The following is a 23,676-nucleotide window of genomic DNA, read 5'->3' on the forward strand; positions in this document are numbered from 1 at the left end:
GACTATTTTCCCATAATTACATATTCATAGTGGGAAACTATTACGCGCCCTTATGCACAGTGTGAAGTCCAAGCTGCGATATTTAGTATGAATCCATTTAAGGCGCTAAGCCTGAAGGATTTATTGTTCTACCAACTTTACTGGAATCTTGTTAGCCCAAGTGTTATTGAAATGGTGATGGATATTTTACAGGGTAAACATTTTCCGGAGGATTTTATGACGCATATTTGGTTCTCATCCCAAAGATAGAGGTACCGCAATCTGCTAAGCAATTCCGACCAATCAACCTATGTAATATCACATACAAGATTGTGACCAAGGTGATCGTGAATCGCTTGAAACCTCTCTTGCCTTCCCTTATTTCTCCAACTTAGTGTAGCTTTGTTTCCAAACGTCAAATTACAAACAATGTGGTTATTATTCAAGAGATGTTGCATTCCATGCGTTAAAAGCAAGGAAAAGTGGGCTATATGGCTGTTAAAATAGATTTCGAAAAGGCTTATGACCGACTACGGTGGAGTTTTATCCGAGAATCTTTGCTCGAACTTAGACTGCCGCAACATATGATTGAATTGGTTATGTTATGTATCAATTCGGAAAAGATTAGCATTCTTTGGAACGGTGAACCAACTGAGAAGTTCGAACCGTCGCGTGGAATTCGTCAAGGCGATCCATTATCACCTTACATTTATGTTATATGTATGGAATGTTTGGCGCATATTATTAATCGTGAGTTGCGGTTAGGTGAATGGAGGCCAGTGAGGGCAAGTAGAGGAGGGCCACCGATTACTAATCTGGCGTTTGCGGACGACTTGATCCTATTTTGTGAAGCTAGCAAAGACCAGGCAATGTTAATGAAGAAATGCTTAGATCAATTCTGTGGTGCCTCAGGTAGTAAGGTTAGTGTGGAGAAATCGAGAGTGTATTTTTCACCAAACACTAATTTTAATGTCAGAGATGAGGTGTGCTCGACTTTGGGGATGGAAAGCACGAAAGATTTTGGAAAATATCTCGGGGTACCCACTATTGATGGCCGTGTTACCAAATCTAATTACCAATTTTTGGTGGAAAAAGTCGAAAAGAAACTTGGTGGTTGGCAGGCTAAAAACTTGTCTTTTGCGGGTAGAACGACTTTGGAGCAAACATCACTTTCCACCATCCCTTACTACACCCTGCAGTCAGCAAAAGTCCCTAAAGGAATATGTGATGAAGTGGATAAAAAGGTTAGAGCTTTCATTTGGGGAAGTACAGAAGAAAAAAAGAAAATTCACCTTGTTGCATGGAACAGAGTTACCAAACCAAAAGGTGAAGGAGGATTGGGTTTGAGATCAATGAGACAAGCTAATGCTGCATTTTTGTCAAAACTTGGATGGAGAGTCTTAACGGAAGCCAACAACCTTTGGTCGAGGGTTCTTAGGCATAAATATTGTGGAGGTAGATGCGATATCGATATGTTTACCCCCAAGGCGGATGCGTCGAATTCTTGGAAGGGACTTCTTGAAAATGTTGATGTTTTGAAAAAAGGCATTCGAATGGCAGTTGGAAATGGGAAGGCTACAAAGTTCTGGCTGCATAGTTGGGTTAATCCTAAACCTTTGATTGAGCTTGTTACCTCGGAACCTCCTTTTGATGTTCAGCATTGTAATGTTGAAGATATGTGGGATATAAATAGAGGTTGGAAACATGAATTATTTGCAGATTACCTTCTGATTGATATCCTTAAGGAAATGCAAGCATACGAATTGATTGAAGATGAAGATGCAATTGAGGCCGTATACTGGGATGGATCTCTATCGGGTAAGTTTACTCTGAAGTCTACTATCCATATCATAAGAAACAATGGGCAGGAAGTAGAGGAAGTCTAGGGCAGTAAAAGTTGGAAGGCCATTTGGAAAATTCAAGTGCCTTAAAGAATAAGATTTTTCTTTTGGTTAGCTCACCAAGGAAAACTCATGACCAGTGCTGCTCGTTTTTTGAGACACCTCACTAATGACCCTCGATGCCTTATGTGTGGTCATGTAGAGGAGAATGTTGATCATATTCTACGCTTTAGTCCCGCAGCTAGGGTAATTTGGCATAAATTGGGTATGAGTCTGAATGGACAGCAGGGGCAATTTGATTTCAAGACATGGCTGTTACATAATTTGAACTCGGACAAAGAACAAGCTCGAGAAGATTGGCCTACTATATTTGTTGTTGCTTGTTGGTGGTTGTGGCGTTGGAGGAACGAAAGAAGCTTTGCTCGAGAGGAAGAGTTGCCCCTAGATCAAGTCAGTTTCATTTTGGCAAGGGTTGGAGAAATTAGAAGAGCGTTTGATAGAGGGCCAAATGCTAGATTGAATAAGAGAACACGCGAAGAAGTGTATATTAGATGGAAACCCCCCCCCCCTCCTGGATGGGTGTGCTTAAACACGGATGGGGCTGCTAAAGGCAACCCCGGAGCAGCTGGAGGAGGTGGGTTAATTAGAGATCACAGTGGGGAGGTCCATGAAATTTTCTCTTTAAATTGTGGGGTGTGTACCTGTACTGGGGCAGAATTGTTAGTTGTTCTTCGGGGGTTGGCAGTAGCTTGGAATGATGGACATCGAAGGGTACAAGTAAGAGTGGACTTGGAAGTAGTTGTTCGTTTGTCGGTGGATCCTACATCCTCCAACTCTCCTTTTATTCATCTCATCCGAAAGTGCAAAGCCTTGATCTTTAGAGAGGGGTGGAAAGTTACTATCGGACACTATTACAGAAAAGCTAATAGGGCGGCCGATTGGTTAGCAAACTATGGTGTTCTCTCGGAACAGAAATTAGTGCTTTTTGAGGTGGTCCCTGTGGATCTTCGGACCCGTTTTATTGGAGGACTTAAGGGGTGTTACACATCCTAGATGGATTCCGAAGAATAGTATTTAGTTCGTTTATTTCTTGTTTTAGAGTAGTTGTTTTTTTCTTTCTTCTTTTCTCTATTGGTGTTTCTTTTTTCCTTTGTTTGTAGTTCTAGCTTTATGCTTTCCTTTGGGGCTTTCCCCTCGGCTTCACCAAAAAAAAAAAAAAAAAAAAAAAAAAAAATAGTTCTACTATTTAAGAAATCACACGGTTAAATTTTTTAAAAAAGAGAAATTAATGAGTGTGGGTCCCAATTAATTCTCCACCATTCAATTTTTATTTCTCTCTCCTCTCCCCTCTCTCTTTATTATTGAATATGTTTGAATTTCCGCCATATTTGAAGCTCCAAGACTCCACCTTCAACCTCTTCTCCACCATTTTTGAAGCTCCAAGACACCATTGCCACACCCGAGAGCCAATTGGCTTGTCTGGAACGGATTTCATACCCGGATCGTTGTCGAATCGTATCGACCCGGGCATGACGGCAAAATTGCCGCGTCTGTGTAACAGAGACTATTACATATTGTCTTTTTCCCTAAACGCCAAAGTGGCAGCTAATGAACCAAACATAGCACTTGCAACTATCGAATAGTGCTACCCCATGTTGTGAGTGGTGGTATCTCCCAGTTGTTGTTGTTGCTGTTGTTGTCCCCTACATCCCTACCTTGTCTTTGCTATAGGTGTAGAGTGCGGGTAGTGTAGCTTAGTTCATTGCATATATACATCTTTAAAATGACCCTAAAGAACGTAATATAAGCACAGGCCCAACAATCAATGTCGGCATAAGGCACGCATAAGAAAAAATCCAACCCATTTGATGATTGTGGATTTCTTATCAAAGCCCAATATCCTTCAAGCTTGGCACCAAAAAGCAGCAAAGGAAAAGTGACAATTAAAGGGCACGGTTTGGGGCCAAAAGTAGTTGAAAGAATGCATGTGAGAACATTCAGCACAATTGAGGGATATACTTAACCCTAAACGAGGAAGACTTATAAAAGCAAAGACATTAACAAAAAAAAAAAAAAAAACTGTTTTTTTTTTCTTCTATACTTAGTTTCTTTTGTTCTTAGATTTAGTTCTAGTTTACATTTTGTTCATAGTTTTAGTTCTAGTTTACATTAGCTCTTATGCTAACTGAATTATCTATCAGTAGCACTTTCATCTTTACAACTTTGCTACTATCTCCAATCGAACTTAGAGATGGAGGTAATTATGTTCCCAAATTCAATTGTACAGCCTGACTATTTTAATGTATCTTTCACGTTATGTATATTGTCCTTGAGTTGATGCTTTAATGTTACTTCAATTGCTTTGTTCTCTTTCATATCTTGTTATTACTAGACTCTAATTGTCGATTGGTAATTACTCATATGCTAGTGAGATCTTCTCATAAGGACAAGTTACACCCAAGGTCCACTCTTTGGTTGAAGTTTCATGGAAAGCAACAAAAACTAAATGGTTCTTATTTCTAAGCACCACAGAAAAGAAACATTGTTTTACAAATAAATACAAACAAGAGACAAATTTTAAGGCAATACTACAATGGAAAGTAACATCAGTACATACATCACAATAGAAGCTACTTGAAAAGCAGCACAATGACACAGTCAGCTACTTGTATTTGATGCATATTAAAGTGACAAGGCACAGAGAGTTTTAAAGTAGCATTATGTGTAGTGCATTCCCAGCTTTTGTTTCAGAAACCACATGTTGGAATTCTTAATCAAATTTAAGTAAATCAAAGCAATTTTACCACCCATGGAAGAATCTGAAAGAGGTTTACAATGTAGTCACATACCATTACACATACATGTTATGCAAGATTTGTTATACTTGACAATGATCAGGCTTCAGAGAAACTCTAAATTAAGAAGCTATTAATGCAGATAAAAGGAAAATTTAATAAACACTTACATTGCACTGAGCTGCTTCCTCAACTCTGCCAGCAAATACAATGCATTACCCTTGATCATTGGTACAAAAGAATAATGCAAACAAATGAATAAATTGCAAGAAGCACCTGCAAATAACATTATTAGAGTAAGCAGAATTCAAGACAGATCAAAGCACTATATGCTTCCAATCCACAATTGTTAGGGACAGCCCCTTCATAAAAGCATTCCTTGCTTAGTTTTATATACTAGCACAATTACCTTGGATGTTAAAGTTTAAAGCTAATAGCATAAGCCACTGCTGAAACAATAGGGAAAACAAATGAACAGTTAAACAAAGTCAGAAGACAGCCCACAGGCACTGACAAAGAATTAACGGCAAAGAGTCGCTAAGCACAAAGATAATGAACAAACTAAAGTGATATTACTTGATTATAAATTTGTAAACAGTGCATGTCTATTATTATACAAACTTCTATTTAAGTTTCCCAACATCAGCAGTGTAGTACAAAATTTATGTCTACTATTATTCAACCTTCTTCACATTCTATTGTTTAAACAGTAATCTTCAACCCTCCTTGAAATAGGTTTTCCTGACCACTTAAAAATAGCCAAGGGGCAATTTTAAAATGTAAAATGAAATAAGCAATTAGTAAATAGGAAGCAGTGATATACTCCCTCCCCCTAAATTACATTCCTGGTTTTTATTTTGAGTATTCCAAAATTACATTCCTCCTTTCCATTTTTAGTAAGTTTTTTTTTTTCCAAATATCCCAAATCAACTCTCTTTTTCTGTTGTATATTTAATGTTTTCTTATTCTTACTATCCTAATCTCACTCTTATTTTCTCTCTCCATCGTTTTTCTCAAGTTTGCACTTCCCATAACTAACCTAATGAATATGATTGGTTCTTAATTTTCAATTAAAAGCATGTTATTGGTCATTTTTTTTGCAAAGGATTGATGACATGGCATCCTTAATTGTTAATCTATCTTTGTTTTACTCAAAGACATCATTTAATGTTTGTATTTCCCATTGAAATATTTCATTATTGTTATCTGTCTTATTCTTTCCTCCTTAATTCCCGTGTAATTTTACAAATAAGAATGTAATTTAGGGACGGAGGGAGTATATAAAAAAAAAGGTAGTCAAACATTTTAAGAACTATCAACAGGAAAGAGAATAATGGAGGAAGGGTGGGGGTTGAAATCATGAAACAAATTTTAAAAAATGAATGGAAGGAGATGGCAAAACATGTGGAATACCAGAATAAGTTACATAATTCAAAACCAGATATATTTCATTAGCCTACAAGCAATGCAGACCAAATGTTATATAGAGTACAAATGTTATACAGTAACACAGGAATTATATAAGGAAGTTCAAAGAGTCACGGCATATGGTTTAGTCAAAGCATTAAAAACATTGTGGAAATTCAATAGCTTATAATTCGAGGAAATGGCTGAAACTGCTAATGTCCAAGAATTGGTGTCAATATAATTTCCTTTGGCTAGAACATTTACTACTTCAAACAACAATTCCAAATTCCCTTCTTCACACAGAAGGTTCATAAATTTGTTAACAGTCAAAAGATGAGGAGTGTAACCCTTGAACACCATTTCATCCAAAATAAATGCCACTTCCTTCAGTTTCATCCCAGAAAGAAGCCCCTGAACAACAATCCGATAAGACACGACATCAGGTTTACATCCTCGCCTAGGCATATCTTCAAATAAATCAGTGGCTTCTCTTATTTTTCCATCGTTGAAATAGGCTTTGATCAACACATTATAACTAATGACATCAGGTTTACATGTTTTCCCTTCCATCTCATTTAAAACCTCCAATGCTAAGTCAAAACGTTTCTTGGCACAATATCCACTAATGAGAGCATTATAAGTCACGGTGTTAGGCAAACACCCAATTCTTTTCATCTCCTCCAACACAACACCAACTTCATCCTTTCGCCCAACCTTAAAAAGACCACTAATCAAAGTAGTATAAATAGCCGAATCCACTTCAACGTTCTTTTCTAGCATCTCATCCTTAAGTTTAAATGCCAAATTCAACTCTTTAATCTCACAAAACCCCTTGATCAATGACGCATAAACATAAAATGTAGGTTCAACATTGTAAACCTGGGTCATATCTTTCTTCAACCTAAGCGCTTCCTTCACCTTCAAACTCGCACAAAGCCCCGTAATCAACGTAGAAAAAGTCGCCTCATTAGGCCAAACCCTTCTCTCACGCATTTCATCAAACACCTTCCATGCACTCTCCATATCATTCCGCACCCTATAAGAATTAATCATGATATTATAACTACAAACATCTGGTGAAGCAAACCAATCAATACCCACAAAAACCCTTTCCAATTTATCAAATTCCTGACAAATTAATAACCCATTTAAAAGAGTATTCAAGGATTTCACCGTTCTTGGACATCGAAACGAGGGAATTTCGTCGAACACATAGAGTGCTCTTTCGGGCAATCGAGCTCGAGCATAATTAGTAATTACATTGCAGAAAATGATTTCTGTAAGTGTAAAACGAGTTTCAAGCTTCAATTTTGACAAGATTAGTTCCAATTCATCGAACATTTTTGCTCGGCCAAGTTTGGTAATGATGATATCATAGGATAGAAGGGAATATGGGTAGGGCTTATTGTTAGAATTAGGGTTTAGGAAGAGATTGAGGGCAAGTTTTGGGTCTTTTTGTTGTCGAAGAAGAGCAGAGAGTCGAAATGGAGAGAGAGATTTCAATTTGTCCATTGTTTGTTGGTGAACGTTGAAGGCGGGAAAATCGAAAATTTATTGCTTCTTCCCCAGATTTGGGCTTATTGAAGTAACGTTTGGGAAATCAGCGGATTGAGGCAAATCCACTAATCCTATCCGCTCCCCCACCAAACGGCAAACACTAAAAATAGCTTATTGGTTGGTTAAACCTGTAATACTACTAATTGTTCAATCCTCTAATACTACTAATTGTTCAATCCTCTAATTTTGCTACAATCGGTTGAGCATAGCCTATGGGGAAATCTTAGCGCCTCACTGTATCAGATCTATAGTAACTAATAATATATAAAGAGAAAGGACATCTTAGGTGATAAATTTCACTATCTCCAGATTACCCTTTTCAATAATAATTATTATTATTATTTTTTTATTTTTTTTGACGAGAAGAAAAAGAATTTCATTAATGAAAAAAAGTCAAACGGTACTTACAAACAATTTCTGGGAAATCTAAAATTCCAACACAAGTACAAGTCACCTTAGAACTAGTTACATCGTAGATTCGATCAACGATCGCCTTAATAAAAAACTTCATCCGAAACAATACAATCTTTGAATTAGCACCAATTCGGCTTGAGATCCACGGATGAGTAGTTGTTTGGGTGAAAAAACTCATATGACCTTCTAGATACTTTCGGAGACAATGCAACCCTAAATCTTCAAACTTTAACACACGAACAAACAAACACTAGTAGAAAAAACGCTATTAGCAACTGGTGAAAACTGACTATTAGCAACTGGCGCGTGGGGCCGCTAATGAGAATATTATTTGCAACTGGTGTTTGTTCGTTGCTAATAGTTATTATTCGCATCTGGCGTATGAAATGGCCCGTTGCAAATACTCCTCATTTTAGTTATAAAAACGAATTATTCGTAAGTGGCTTTGTTTTATCCCGTTGCTATAATTATTATTTGCAACTGGCATTAAGCTAGGCCAGTTGCGAATAGTCTTTTTTTTCAGCTTAAAAGAGGTATTATTCGCAACTGGCCTAATATTAGGCCCGCTGCTAATACTACTATTTGCAGCTGGCAATAATTAGGCCAGTTGCAAATAGTCTTTTTTAAAAATAAAAAATAAAAAAAATGCAACTTTAACTACATTGATCTATGAAATATATCATAAGTTACTATTATAACAAAAAAAATTATGCTACTATTATAATTGTTTGAAAAATTACAAGGTTATATATACTAAAGACGAATATAGAAAGCTAACACATAAAACCAATGTATCTCATCTAGGTCTCTTCACTAGCTTCTTCTTGCTCTAGAGTCTCGCTACTCTCAACAGCTGGAGCCAAGGGTTCTTCACTACTCTCTTCTACAACAGTAGGTGCTCCCTTCAGCAAAGCCCATACACTTGTAGCAGCAAGAGTTGAGCAGAAAATAATGAAGTAGCAGAACAGCAGCACAGAAGAAGAACAGCAACACAGAAGCATAACAGCAGCACATAAACAACAGCGAAGAAGTTATATGAGTTCTGCTCTTTAACTTCTAGCCTTTTCAGCTCGTTAATGTGTACCTTTCATGACAGAGTTGAAGTTATATAAGTTATGCTCTTTAACTTCTAGCCTTTTCATACAGACCAGTACATAAAGTTATAAGAGGGGAGCAATCTGTGAAAACAAATCGATACATGTCAGAGAAGTCAATAATAATTTTAGGAAGGGAAAGGAATTAAGGGTGTGAGCTTGGAATGCAGCATTGGCTTAATAAACATTAATTCAAAAGACAACTGTCCAAGACTACTCAATGATTAGTATCCAGGGCCTAAGCTACCAATATATATATATATATATATATATATATATATATATATATATATATATATATATATATATATATATATATATATATAAAAAACTAAGTGCAAGTTAATTCCCAAGCAAGGCTGAGCCAAATATGTCCCATGTAAAACATTCAGAATGTACCCTCACCAGAACATCTTGGCCATTTTTTATTACACCTTGTTTTGACCATAGACTTTTATTAAATGTAATAAATTTAAGGGTTAAAATAGAAAATATACATAGCAATGATAAATTATAGTTGTACACCTTGACCATTGCAATATGCTCAATGTAATCCATGATTGACAGGTAACAATGAGCTGTAATGCATACTCTGTTCAGATTTAGATAAGCATTTTCTCTAGTAAAGCAAAAAATGCATACCTATAGGCTGTAGCTCCCAAAGGATGTCCAAGGGCTACTGCTCCTCCATTAACATTAACTTTTGCTGGATCAAGGTCCAGCTTTTTACAGCAGTAAACATACTGTGATGCAAAGGCCTGCATTGAAAATGGATTTTTCAAATTTGAGAAATGGTGTTGAAGTCACCAACCGAAAATATGAGGCAGCTTGTTCAGAGGGCTAACCTCATTTATCTCATATAGATTGATATCGTTAAGTTTTAGCCCGGCAGATTTCACAGCAGCAGGAATGGAAAAAGCTGGGCCAACCCCCATAACAGCAGGATCCACACCAACAGCAGCAAAGCTCCTAAAACACAGGATAGAACTGAAAATAAGGAACTAGAAAGTAGAAGTTTCAAACATGCATCCAATAAGATACATTGTTAGGGTTATTTCTGATTTAGTTTACATGGGTGAACTGATGAGAAGAATATCTTCTGTCAACTTCATATGTAGTATCAAACTAATGTCTACAGTTCAATTACATTGCCAGAACCCAATTCGAATGACTCACTTTGAATCACAATTAAGAAAGAGTCTCAAGTGAAATTAAAAAAAAAAAAAGAAAAAATCAAACAAGTACTTTACCCTCCTATACAAAAAATAATATTATACCACGAAATATGAAAGAAGAAACCAATTCAAGGATGCTGGATGCATAGAGTAGCAGCTAGTTACACAAGGGTTATACAGTACACAACCTTTAATGTATAGAGTCAATGGGGGAAAAATAATAGCCCAATATTGGCAACATTGAACACCTATATTTCCTACTCTGGAACACACTGAAGTGAAATATAAGATTCAAGACTTGCAATTCAAAGTTCATAGAAAAACCAACCATCACTACCAAGTTACTTGAGCATAATATAGCTATAAAAAATCCTAATAAATTATACAGCAGCAAACCTAACTGCATCCCAAACAGATGAATCTAGAAAATGCGATATCAAGCTAAAAAAGCTCACATATAGAACAAAAATTCAGATAGGGAAAAAAAACAAAAAGACAAACAATAATACACACTTGCATAGTAGTTGCAGTCCTCAAGTCGATTAACTTAAAATAATGATAATCAAACTAAAACCCATAACACAACATCAAACTATTTCCAAAGCTTCCCAAAATCAGGCTGAAATCTTCCTTGACAATTAACAAACACTTCATAAAATTTTAGCTTAAAAATTAAGGGAAGAGGGAAAGAATACCATGCCTGTGGCAGTGACCATACGAAGTAGTAAACACTTCAACAACTAGAATATAAGTTACGTGTGTACATACCAGCAATGCCTTAGGAATATAATAGCCCCTGGTACTTTGGCAAAGATAACCAGAAGAAGATGTTCTTCCACTTACCACCAAACTTACTTCGACTCAAAAGCATCACTGTAATAAACACCAAAAATGCTAATTGACTTTATCTAAGATGTAGATCTAAAGCACATAACAAGGTTTGGGAAAAACTGCTTTTCACATAGTTCAAGAAAGAATAAACAATTATAATCAACATTAAAGGCCACAACAGATGAATATATTAAAAAAATTAACCTTGTATCATGTCACATTCCTAAGAATGCACAGCGGTAAAATCAAATCTAATCCAAAAGTTGGTCTAATCCTCCACAAAATGTAGGAATTCCCAATTTACATTAGACCAAAATCAAAAGAAAACCATGGAGTTTCTTACTCATCTATTTAGTAAGCATTGTAATGTTTGATGCTGCCACATGTCTTCAAATACATTCCAAATTTCCAACATCAAGACATGAACTTTAAGAACATAGACGATCACTACGTGCAATCATAAACAAAAGGGAGTAGGAAATGGAGGCTGGAGAAGCAATGAAGGGTGATATGTTGGGTTACACTCATGGATTTCAATATACAAGAAATTCGGCTTACATAATGAGTCACTGATTTTTTAATTGAACTTATATATAATAATAATAATAATAATAATAATAATAATAATAATAATAATAATAATAATAATAATAATAATAATAATAATAATAATAATAATAATAATAATAATAATAATAATAATAATAATAATAATAATAATAATAATAATAATAATAATAATAATAATAATAATAATAATAATAATAATAATAATAATAATAATAATAATAATAATAATAATAATAATAATAATAATAATAATAATAATAATAATAATAATAATAATAATAATAATAATAATAATAATAATAATAATAATAATAATAATAATAATAATAATAATAATAATAATAATAATAATAATAATAATAATAATAATAATAATAATAATAATAATAATAATAATAATAATAATAATAATAATAATAATAATAATAATAATAATAATAATAATAATAATAATAATAATAATAATAATAATAATAATAATAATAATAATAATAATAATAATAATAATAATAATAATAATAATAATAATAATAATAATAATAATAATAATAATAATAATAATAATAATAATAATAATAATAATAATAATAATAATAATAATAATAATAATAATAATAATAATAATAATAATAATAATAATAATAATAATAATAATAATAATAATAATAATAATAATAATAATAATAATAATAATAATAATAATAATAATAATAATAATAATAATAATAATAATAATAATAATAATAATAATAATAATAATAATAATAATAATAATAATAATAATAATAATAATAATAATAATAATAATAATAATAATAATAATAATAATAATAATAATAATAATAATAATAATAATAATAATAATAATAATAATAATAATAATAATAATAATAATAATAATAATAATAATAATAATAATAATAATAATAATAATAATAATAATAATAATAATAATAATAATAATAATAATAATAATAATAATAATAATAATAATAATAATAATAATAATAATAATAATAATAATAATAATAATAATAATAATAATAATAATAATAATAATAATAATAATAATAATAATAATAATAATAATAATAATAATAATAATAATAATAATAATAATAATAATAATAATAATAATAATAATAATAATAATAATAATAATAATAATAATAATAATAATAATAATAATAATAATAATAATAATAATAATAATAATAATAATAATAATAATAATAATAATAATAATAATAATAATAATAATAATAATAATAATAATAATAATAATAATAATAATAATAATAATAATAATAATAATAATAATAATAATAATAATAATAATAATAATAATAATAATAATAATAATAATAATAATAATAATAATAATAATAATAATAATAATAATAATAATAATTTTTTTAATGAGTCACAACTAATTTTTATCAATTTAAACTGACTTCTATTAATCAATTAACATTCACATTCTTCATAAAATTCGACTTACATAAAGAACTCATGTTAAACCATGAAATAAATAGCTCAAGATATAAAATTTTGAAAGCCAAAAAGTGTTGCAAGACCACCTTCTCCACTGACCACTAGGAGAAATTCCAGACAGGTTGAACGTCAAATAGATGCATCCTTAATCCAATGCTCCTGCAATACATATTACAAATGGTTATAACATCCATTCAAAAATAATTGAGATTTTTGCTAATTATTTTTGTAAAAAACATTGAAAACATAATCGTCAATCAAGCAGAAATAATTTAAAAACAAAATCCAATTGCAGAGGTTCAAAAGGAACAAGTTAGCATTTGTTATTCATAAAATCCCGAATGACACGTAAGAGGAAAGCCATTACTAGAGTGAATGGAGTAAATGAAAGCCAAATTTGGTACCTGATACGCTAAAGAAATGTGTTGGCTCAAATGAAATTGAAAGACAGATAAAATGGCTAAGATTTCAACTTTATGATTTTAATAAAATGCTTATTGTTGTACCTCCAGGGGAAAAAAGACCAAACCACTCATAATCACCAGCTCACCGCCCCACCCTCAAATTATTTCCCAAATACATACCTTCAATCTAATTTCTGCAATTTAACAAAACACAAGTAAATGTAAGAAATAAAAAAGCAATAGTCATTGAAGACACCTAAAAATGTCTCCCCGAAACCAAATCCGATGATGAACAATCTTTCACCGTCATTATTGGTCGGGTTCAGTATTTAATCCCGAGAGTGCTTAAAAGATCGTATTTAATTAAAATCAGTTTTAATAATCCATGGATCAGTCTTGATGTTTAGTCAAAGCATAGTTTATTTTTAATTTTAGCCCAAACCTTATTTTATTTATTATTTTGGCCCAAACCTTTTTTATTTTATTATTTTGGCCCAATTAATAAATAATAAATCAGAAATGGCCCTAAATTATCAATCGGCACTTAAAAAGGCTGAACGAAATTAGGGTAAAAATGAATTTAGACGGAAAAATGGACGCACAGTTTCCCGTGTCACGGAAAAAAGTACCACGTCCCGGGGCACCATGCCGCACCACGGTGTGCATCCCCGTGACACGGTGCCAGTGCTGTGACACAGGGCATCTCCGTGTCCTTTCCGCGTAAACCCTTCACGCGCTTTATCTCCCGTAACCTAATTATTTCCCGCGCCACTCTGTCTTCCACCGTGTCACGGGAGTTAGCCTCGTCCGACGGTGTCGGCACCGTATCACGGTGTGCAATGCCGTGTCACGGTGTTTTTTTTTATGGTTTTATCTTTTTAGGGTTTCGTGTGTTCCCTCAACTCATTTTTTCTATAAATACCCCCTCATTTCTGATGTACGGGGCATCAATGAACTTTCTTTTTCTGTCTTCTATGCTCTAGCCTAAACACTAGCCTACCCTTCTTCTTTCAAAACTCCCTCTTCAAGCACTCCAAGGAGTCCATACTTTTTTCGAGGTTCTGTCCTTAAACCAAGGCGTGAAAGGTAGAACTGTTTGAGGGTTTGGCCCCAAATCAACTCAATTTAATTTAATTTAATTTAATTTAATTATTGTTTTATTAATTTTCCTTGAAGTTACTAACTCGTTTATTATTTTAGAGTTGCAAGCAAACAGAATCAAAGTAAGAATTATGTTCCTTTTATTTCTATTATTTTTCTAACGATTTTATATTGTTGGATTTATTGTTAAATTGCTTCCAATATTAATGTTTATTCTATTATTTATTTATTGGTCACCATATTGCATGTTAAAGGGAATATGTAATTGAAAATCACGCCTAATAGATAATTTGGACAACCGGTTTAGGTTCCTTTTTAATCTTATTGTTTAATCAAGTGATCACTAATATTTTAGAATAATATGTTGCATTAATATTCAACCAATTTAGCCTAATAATAGTTTGGAGCAAATTGAATCTTTGTTTGCATGCCTTTGAACCGCAGGATTCCCTTTTCACTATAAGAATCGAATAGAGGCCAATACGGGCGAATGTGACTCCATGACTCACTTCGTACCATCATCCCCGATCCTCCTTTCGTGGTTCCGAACCATATGGAGTTAGTAATCTCATGGATTATGAATGGGGTGTAACCTTCACAGGTCAATCGTTGTTGCTTTTCGTTGTCCCTTTATTCGTGGTTGCCTTTTATGATCCGTGAACGGTTTACAAGTTCCTTAAAAACTTGTTGGCGGCTCCCTACTTTATTTGTCCCTAATCGTATTATGTCAATTTCCACTTCCTAAGAGTGCCAAGCATATTCACAACATGCTTTTACGTAGGTGCACTTCAAACGACGCCTACAGTCATACTCTCACACAAGTATAGAACACCAAGAAAAACCCCCAAAACAAGCAAGACTATATGGAAACAAATTTTGGAGAAAGCTAAGGCATACTAGAAGATTGGTTTCGGGTAGTGAAAGCCATTGTTCAATGAGGTCTTGTGCAATATACGGACTCACCTTAAGAGTCAACTGAAAAACCTCGAGCAATTTAAAGAGAACATCATTAAGAACTACCACCATTAAAATTCATATTCATTCATTCACATAATTATTAATAACAGGGATCAATCTCTAAATTAAACTACATACAAACATGCAAAACATTAAAATCGCCAAACCCTAAACGATGAACAACAACGGCAACGATAGCGATGAACCACAAATCTCTTCATAATTTTGAATATTAACACACAACGATTGATTCACAAGCATTAAAAACCCCAAAATCAGAATCAATTTCAAATCTAGATTCAGTTCCGCCAACTCAACGAAATCACAACCAAATCTATATTTGAAACAATATATTAATAAAAAAAATTAAATCTAGGAAAAAAAGTCCTCAATCTGTTTAATTGAAGGAACTCCAAACAACCAAATTCTAGAAGAAAAAAAAAGAGCAAAAAATACCCTTAATTGTCGAATTGAGTTTGTCGAATTGAAGGTTCAATTTCACGACTTGGATGACGCGCCTACTTTAATAGAAAATAGAATGCTCAGAAGTTGCTTAATTGGGGAATTTAGAGTACGGCTTCAATGTAGTGGCATAACAAATTAGGGTTTCGTTCTTCTTTAATTCTTGAGCAAAAATGGGGTAGAGGGCTGAGTGAAGTTCAGGGACAATGGAGGTGAGGTATGAGTGAAGGTGGTGAGGGCTGATGAGAGAGAATGCGAGTGAGCAAAATTTAGAAGAGAGAGAAAGAGAGAAGCGGGGTTATGATGAGAGAGAAGCGAGTGGGCAAAATTTAGAGCTTCATTCCCTACTTTGAGCAGGGGGGATGATGGACCACTACCTGGTATAGGTTACTTCGCCCAATACCAAGTGACGTCAGTTTTTTTTTTAATATATTTTATTTTAGGGTAATTAACAGTACTTAATGAATTAATAACATTATTTGATAAACTAATAACAACACCTCAATTTAAAATAACAGTTTTTAATAATACATTGATTTTTACTATAATTCAATATGATAATTACTTAAATGACTTTTATTGGTACTAGTTATCACTACTCTACTACTTATACATCGAAATGAATTACTTTAACAATTTCACAGCCCACCATGCTTCGCAATAATAATTCTTTAACTAGAGAGTTTTGACCAATACCTGAACTTAGTCGACAATGGAACCTCCGGCGTTTTGAGCTTCCGGCTTTACCAAGGTAGCTAACCCCAACCCTGTCTTCCTTAGATCAGGCTCAGCACAGATCTAATTCGTTTCCTACCTTAGACCGTAATCTCTAATTAAACAATCCTTATTGTGTTCATGATGGAACTTCTTAAATAGAAAGATAACTCATTTGATATATAAGGTTCAAGGGGATAACGTTCCCTTCTTGAACGAACCTTTCATTTAATTTGAAAAGATTACAACACTCATATATTACAACAACCACACAAACTGAAAGCTTAAACAAACATAAGCTGAACTAGAGTTTTCTCTACTTTAAGAGAGATGGAGAACCAATCTGTCTCTTAAGGTGAGTATTTTTCTCTAGAGGACTCTCTAATGCTTTCAGAGCAATTTTCTAGCTAACTCTTCCAACTCTGCTTTCACTTCTTTGCCTAATGCCTTATTTATAGGGGAAGGCTCACAAAGGTCACCGACACTTTCTATGGCTTACAGATTACCATGACTCAGCAAGTGAATATCGTTCACTGCTTTTCTAAAGTTCTTTTAAAACAAATAAAACGTGCTACAACAGTAAAAGTAGAATACATAATTGCTGGTGTGGGCTCAGAACTCCATCATATCTTGTAGACCACCTTTGTTGTCCTTACTGTCTTCATAATGGACATACATTTGGTTGTCTTCTTCTATACCTAGATCCATCACACATTAAGCAGCAGCATAGGATTCATCCCATGTGACAAAGATCTCCAATAAGTGCTTTTTTCCCTGTAAGGATAAATATCTCCCAGCTTCAACTTATTTGAGATAATCATACACTGATTCACCATGTAATACTCCTTCTTCTAAATAATTTCTTAACCATTCTGGTGCTACTATAGTAGTATTTCCCACATGTATTATGACTGGTGATTCTTCTTTTAACGCTATGAGCTGGTTAAGATACTGAGCAATATAGAAAAATCCATAAGCTCTTGCCTCCGTAGGATCTTTTACTTGTCTCTGGTGGATATAGATTGGATCTTTGAGTTTGCAATGAACGTCTTCAAACATGATCAGGAAATGTGGAGACTTAATTTTTCCTTCAACCATTTCAACGTTTGCACTTTGCACTTGGACTTGTTCAAATCTTCCTTTATATCTTGTTGCTTCATAAATTCTCCTATAAACATACTTCTGGAATTTCGTGAGCTTCTCAAAGAACGTAGTATTATTATCAGGAAATGGTATAATACTATGAACCATCCCATAATCCCAAGCTCTGTAGTGGTCCGCTACATATGGTGCCCTCCATTCCAGTGAATGTGGATGAATTGACACAGTACCCACTCTGGAATTGGTGTTGAATATTATTCTACTTCCCCATATATCATAGACGTCATACATCTTGTATGACCTTAATACAACTAGATCATACCAGAACCTAAAATTGTTATCTTTTATTTTATTTAGTATTATATCCTGAATATCAGGAATGAGTCTCAGGATAATGACCATCACTTCGTACATTAGGAACCTTCGAACTGCTACATGATGACTTTTAATTAAACCATCTCGAGATCTTCTTTTTGATGAAACAATCATGGCCTCCATCAAGGCCCAAGTGGAGGGTGAAACCCGCTCCATTGCTTTATCTGTTTCTTCAATAAGAGTTTTTCTCTCTGGCTCCATCTTTTCTAGTTGATGGGCAGAAGGTTTTCCTGATGTCTTGTGCTTCTTCGCCATTAGCCAATTCTCTGGTTAGACTATCGGCTAAAGAATTCTTCGATCTCTGTATATGTTAAACAGAATTGGTTAAGCCATAATTGCCAACGCAAGAGTCTCGCTTGCGCCTGCATATTAGACAAATTCTTTTTAACAAAATCGAGTATGCCTTTGCAATCTGTTCTTATTAAGAACTATTTAGGGGCTAAGAAGATTAAGAACTTCTCGATCCCTCTAATAACTGCAAGGATTTCCTTTTGCATCGTAGGATAATTTAACTCAGCTTTATTAAAACTTCGACTGCTATATCTGCAAAGTTTATCTCCCTCTTTGATTTTTAACACAACACTCCAGTGCTCATTACTTGCATTTGTTTCAAGGATTAAATCATCTTCACTAGTAGGTAGTGGTAGTACAGGAAGATCTTTACACATAGCTTTTAACTCTTGAACAATTTTGGAATCACTTTCCTTCCAGTTCCAAGTTATTTCTTTCTTGAGTTTTTTCTGTAATGGTTTTCTTAATAAAGCAAGATTTTCTATGAAATCAGAAGCATAGGTTAAACATCCAAGAAATCTTTCTAGTTGTTTTCTATCTTCAATTTTATCTGGGAATTTTTCAATCTTTTCTAAAATATGTTTTTGCAATATTATTTGTCCTGCTTTAATCTCCAATCCTAGAAACTCAATTTCTTGTTTAGCATAAAGCATTTATCTTTTCCAAGGATTATACCATGCTCTGCACATTTTTTAGTTATTGCTTTAAGATCATTCTTCTGTTGCTCTAAATCTTTTGAGAATATTAGGATATCATCTATATAGACAAAACAACAATGATTAAGTTCTCTAAAAATATTATCCATTTTCTCTGAAATATTTGTGGAGGATTTTTTTAATCCGAAAGGCATTACTAACCATTCATAATGCCCTTGAGGGGCACTAAATGCGGTTAATGGAATACTCTCTTCTTCCATTCTAATTTGCCAATAACCACTCTTACAATCCATCTTAGAAAACCATGTGGCTCCTTGTATTCTATTAAATAACACAGTTTTATTAGGAATGTAATAGCCATCAAAAACAGTATTGTCATTTAGTTGTTTATAATTAATGACCATTCTAGCTTTACCTCTTTTTTCTTCTGCATGATTTCTTACCATGAATGATGGACTATTATGATGACTTTTGCTATTCCTAATCAACTTTTTATTCAGCAATTCTTTTATTTGTTCATCAAATTCCAATATATCTTGGTAGGTATAAACCATTTGTCTTACTCTAATAATCTTATTAGGATTTGTTAAAGTTATCTTAGTAAATGCCTCATCCTTTTCCCAATGTTCTAATGGATTTGTTGAATATAGTTTTTCACATAATTTTTCTTGCTGCTTATTTATCTAATCTATTAATGATGAATCACTCTCAGAAATTCTAAGTGCAACCTCTCGTTGTTTAGGTGTAACCCTATCACCACGCTAGCTGCGCGTAAATTCCAGTCTGATGAGTATAAGCCTTTGTTATTTTTTGTATAGGAACAGAATAACCATTAATAGTAAAGATTATTTGATCAATGGTTTGAGTGCATAGAGAGTATAATCTTTGAAATTATTTCCTATTACCATATCATGACTAGGTTGATCAGTTGCCCATAAAATAGGAATAACACATTGAACTCCTCCAATTTCTATTGGTAATTCTTCGATTATCTCCGTATGCATCATGACACTATTATTAGCAATTCTAACTTGCATAGGATTTTTAGCCTTTTTCCACAAGAATTTTGGAAATAATGACCTCTTTCCAAAACATGTAGAACAACCACTATCAATATATGCACATAATTTATATTTATTATAATCCTCAATGCATATATCAGTTGGAATATAAATGCTATTAGGATTAGTACTAGATATTTCATTACAAGCTTCCATTTGCATATTAACTTCATGTTCATATACTGGTTCACTCACAGTTTTGGTTTTATATCCAATTACCTTTCTTTTACAATAGGATTATTTGGATCTTCATTTAACTCTAAATTAGAATATGAGCCCATATCAATGCTATGCCTTGCCAGTTGTTTTAAGGCTTTTTTACTTTCATATTTTTCATTTAGTTTCTTTAGTAGAACTAATATTTCTTCTTCATCTTCTTCTGCCTTTTCATCACCTTTTTTTTCCATTCTTATTATTGTTGAATTTTGTCTACTTAGACTTGGTGTTCTAAGACTCATATTTCTTTATATTTTAGGTTTTGTAGTCATTCCTATATGAAGTAATCCTGATTCATCAATTAACATTTTACTCGATCTATTGCTAACTATAGGGTTCATAAAGAATTCCTCCCAAGTTTTTTCAATTTCAATTTCATTAGGATTTACTTTTATAGGTGTAATTTTCTTCTTAGGACCTCCGCCTTGCTCATATTTCTGGGCATCGACTATTTGTTTCTTAAAAGATGAGTCTATAGTGTTTACTAACTTATAAACCACCTTCCATCTTAATTGTATGGGTCGTGTTCCTTTATGCATTTTCACTCCTTCTGTTAATAGCTTGATAGCTAAAAACTTTGATGCAAATACATCTCCTAAGCTCACATAATATCTTGGTTCACATATATAGCTTACCGTTCCTTGAATTAAGTTACATGTGATACCACTAATTATTTGATCATAAAATTCTTTATGTCTAATATCACAAATAAAACTCAAGCATTTAACATCCTTGCCAAAATCTTGCAAAGGAGTTATGTATACTTGTACTGCACCAATACAAATATAGCTGTAATTTCCTTTTTCTTTATGTTTTTTAATGCTTTTCCAGTTAATGATATTAATTTCGGCTGCCTTTTGTTCACAATCTTCGATTACTATACTTCCTTCCATTTCTTCGCATACATATTTAGTTCTAGTTTTAAAGAAAGAAGTTTTAAATATTTTATCCTTAGTAATCTGGGGAAATTCCAACTTTCTTTGTTTACTTGATCTAGGTCATTATCTTCAAATGAATACTCTGCTCTCTTTAGTTGACCTATAGTCATTTTTCTTTTATCTTCCTCATTGTCATCTGATTCTGAATTTTCTAACTCTTCTCCTTCCATCATATTATTTATTTCTTCATAATTTTCATCTTCAAACTCATCACTAACTTCAGGTTCTTCATTATACTCATTTTCTTCTTCTATGATTTCTACTATTCCTTTATTATTGCTCAAAGCCAATTCTAAAGCCTCATCTTCTGGTATTTCTATGTAATCCCAACTTCCTAAGGCTTCCATTATTTTATGATTAGCTTTCTTACATTCATTAGCATAATGTCCTAATTCTCCACAAGACCAACACTTGCATGTTTTGTTTTTCTCAGGGCAATATTGTTGCCTTTCTGAAAAACCTACTTTGTTTTCGATATTTATGTTTATAGTATTTTTTTCTTATAGGTTTCTCCTCTTGATCTGTCAAATTTATTTTTCTTATAATTCCTTTTCTTATTATAGTTTTTTCTTTCACATCCATAGTTATTTGGGAAATCCCAACAAGTGAGAAATTGTCTTTTCATTTGTTGAGTTCCTGCAACCTCTCTACATTTCTTTTCAATCCATTTTCTTAGAAAAGCAATTCTATTACCTAGGGCATCCCTAGCTAAGAATTTCTCTCTCCATTCTTGATATTTTTCACTAATTTCTTCATTAATGGGACTTGGTAATTTATCGTAGAACATTCCAAGATTTGTTTCGTTTTCACCAATTTTATAAGAATATGTTTCAAATTCCATAATGTAATTATCGACATATTTCATATTACAGATGGACAAATTACTTAACTTCCTTTGATATTCGATTCGTTTTTCATTAGGATCGGCTCTTGGACCAATGAATTCTAACTCAATGTATTGACATAACTGCCTGAACATTCTAATAGGTGATTCACTAGCTCTTACTGCAGTTTTGAGTTCTTCATCTATTCCATCGTACCAGTCTTCTACACAGTCATAGAGACTATGTTCGATATAATTTAAGAAATTTTCTAAAGTCCATTCAGTATTTAAATTAAGTACACTACTCATACTTTTTTTCCACTGATCTAAAACATCTTGTCTAACTCTTACACCATCTAATTTAAGCTTATAACCAGTTTGACTTATAGGTTCAAGAGTCACTTCTTCTTGTTTAGGTATATGATTAGGCATAACCTTGATACTAAACCGAGTATTCTTCCATGGTATGTATCTTGGTCGTGTGCAACTTCCTTCTCCTTGATACCTAGGTCTTTGGATAACATTGTTTACGTTAATGTTTTTATTAATAATTTCTTCTCCAACATCATTATTATCCATTACTCTTTTACCTAGTTTATTTTCAATCTTTTGTCGAACAACTTCTACGGGTAGAAAGTTTAGATAATCTAATTTCAATAATCCCATTTGTTGATATAAATCTTCCTCTAAAGTAACATAATTATTTTCCTCTATTTCATTATCAGAAGCAATCCCATTTCCGGAAATTAAGTTCATGGTTTCATTAAACTTATTAAGGTCTTCTTCCTTATCGAATAGGGCTTGTAATTCCTTAAGCGTTTTCTCTTGAAGATGAGGGCTCATCTTTAGTTTCTTTATTCTTTTCTTGGTTACTAGTAGGTCTTTTAGGGAGTGATACAGTAAACTTTTTATTTTTATCTAAATTTTGAAAAGGATACTTATATTTATACGGGACAATTTTCTCTTTATTAGGTGAAACTTCTTTTCCGAATTGATGCCTAACTCCGTTTGTTAAAACAAGTTGAACTTGTTTAACCTGTTCTTTTAGATCGCCTACTTTTTTATTAATATCGGTTGTGATTATTGATATCTTATTTTCGATGTTAATACAACGAGCATGTATGTTATCAACTTCCGATCTTAATTCACCAATTTACTATTTAATTAAGGATTGGGCCAAAATTACTAGTATTTTCAGGAATATGATAATAATGCTTAAAATCAGGTTTCTTACACTCAGTAGAAGGTCTATTATTCTCCAGTTTTACCTAATTATATTAATTAAATTAACAACTTAATATAACTTTTAACCGTATGGCTCTGATACCAAATCTCGCAGCTTAACAGTTTCTAATTTATAATAACAGTATTGTCTTTCTTAATAACAGATTTCACTTATGCGATAACTGTATTCAAATAT

At 32.8% G+C, this 23,676-nt stretch overlaps 2 protein-coding genes across 3 annotated transcripts; both read right to left on the minus strand.

Moving 5' to 3' along the window:
- Positions 1 to 5,903: 5,903 nt before the first annotated feature.
- LOC145576684 (putative pentatricopeptide repeat-containing protein At1g53330) lies at positions 5,904 to 7,560 on the minus strand. Its single transcript, XM_081634404.1, has one exon. It carries the CDS (start codon positions 7,532 to 7,534, stop codon positions 6,146 to 6,148), a length of 1,389 nt encoding a protein of 462 aa, XP_081490530.1. The 5' UTR covers positions 7,535 to 7,560; the 3' UTR covers positions 5,904 to 6,145.
- Positions 7,561 to 8,661: 1,101 nt separating this feature from the next.
- LOC145576685 (3-ketoacyl CoA thiolase 1, peroxisomal-like) lies at positions 8,662 to 16,380 on the minus strand. Of its 2 annotated transcripts, none has more exons than XM_081634406.1 (5): positions 16,076 to 16,380; positions 13,244 to 13,316; positions 9,933 to 10,056; positions 9,730 to 9,845; positions 8,662 to 9,077 (listed from the first exon to the last, which is right to left on the minus strand). In XM_081634406.1, exons 3-5 carry the CDS (start codon positions 10,020 to 10,022, stop codon positions 9,059 to 9,061), a joined length of 225 nt encoding a protein of 74 aa, XP_081490532.1. In that variant the 5' UTR covers positions 10,023 to 10,056; positions 13,244 to 13,316; positions 16,076 to 16,380; the 3' UTR covers positions 8,662 to 9,058. The 2 variants fall into 2 exon arrangements, with proteins under 2 accessions (XP_081490532.1, XP_081490531.1); XM_081634405.1 differs by having other exon boundaries at positions 8,662 to 9,171.
- Positions 16,381 to 23,676: the final 7,296 nt, after the last annotated feature.

The sequence above is a fragment of the Chenopodium album genome, chromosome 13 (genome assembly GCF_948465745.1).
Source record: "Chenopodium album chromosome 13, dcCheAlbu1.1, whole genome shotgun sequence".
NCBI lineage: Eukaryota > Viridiplantae > Streptophyta > Magnoliopsida > Caryophyllales > Amaranthaceae > Chenopodium > Chenopodium album.

Coding starts and splice junctions, on each gene's coding strand:
- LOC145576685 (XM_081634405.1), bottom strand. CDS start 10,022: ATGGGGGTTGGCCCAGCTTTTTCCATTCCTGCTGCTGTGAAATCTGCC. Junction 9,846..9,932: donor ATCTATATGAGATAAATGAG/GTTAGCCCTCTG, acceptor TTTTCAATGCAG/GCCTTTGCATCACAGTATGT. Junction 9,172..9,729: donor TTGGGAGCTACAGCCTATAG/GTATGCATTTTT, acceptor TTGTTTTCACAG/ATTGCTCCCCTCTTATAACT.
- LOC145576684 (XM_081634404.1), bottom strand. CDS start 7,534: ATGGACAAATTGAAATCTCTCTCTCCATTTCGACTCTCTGCTCTTCTT.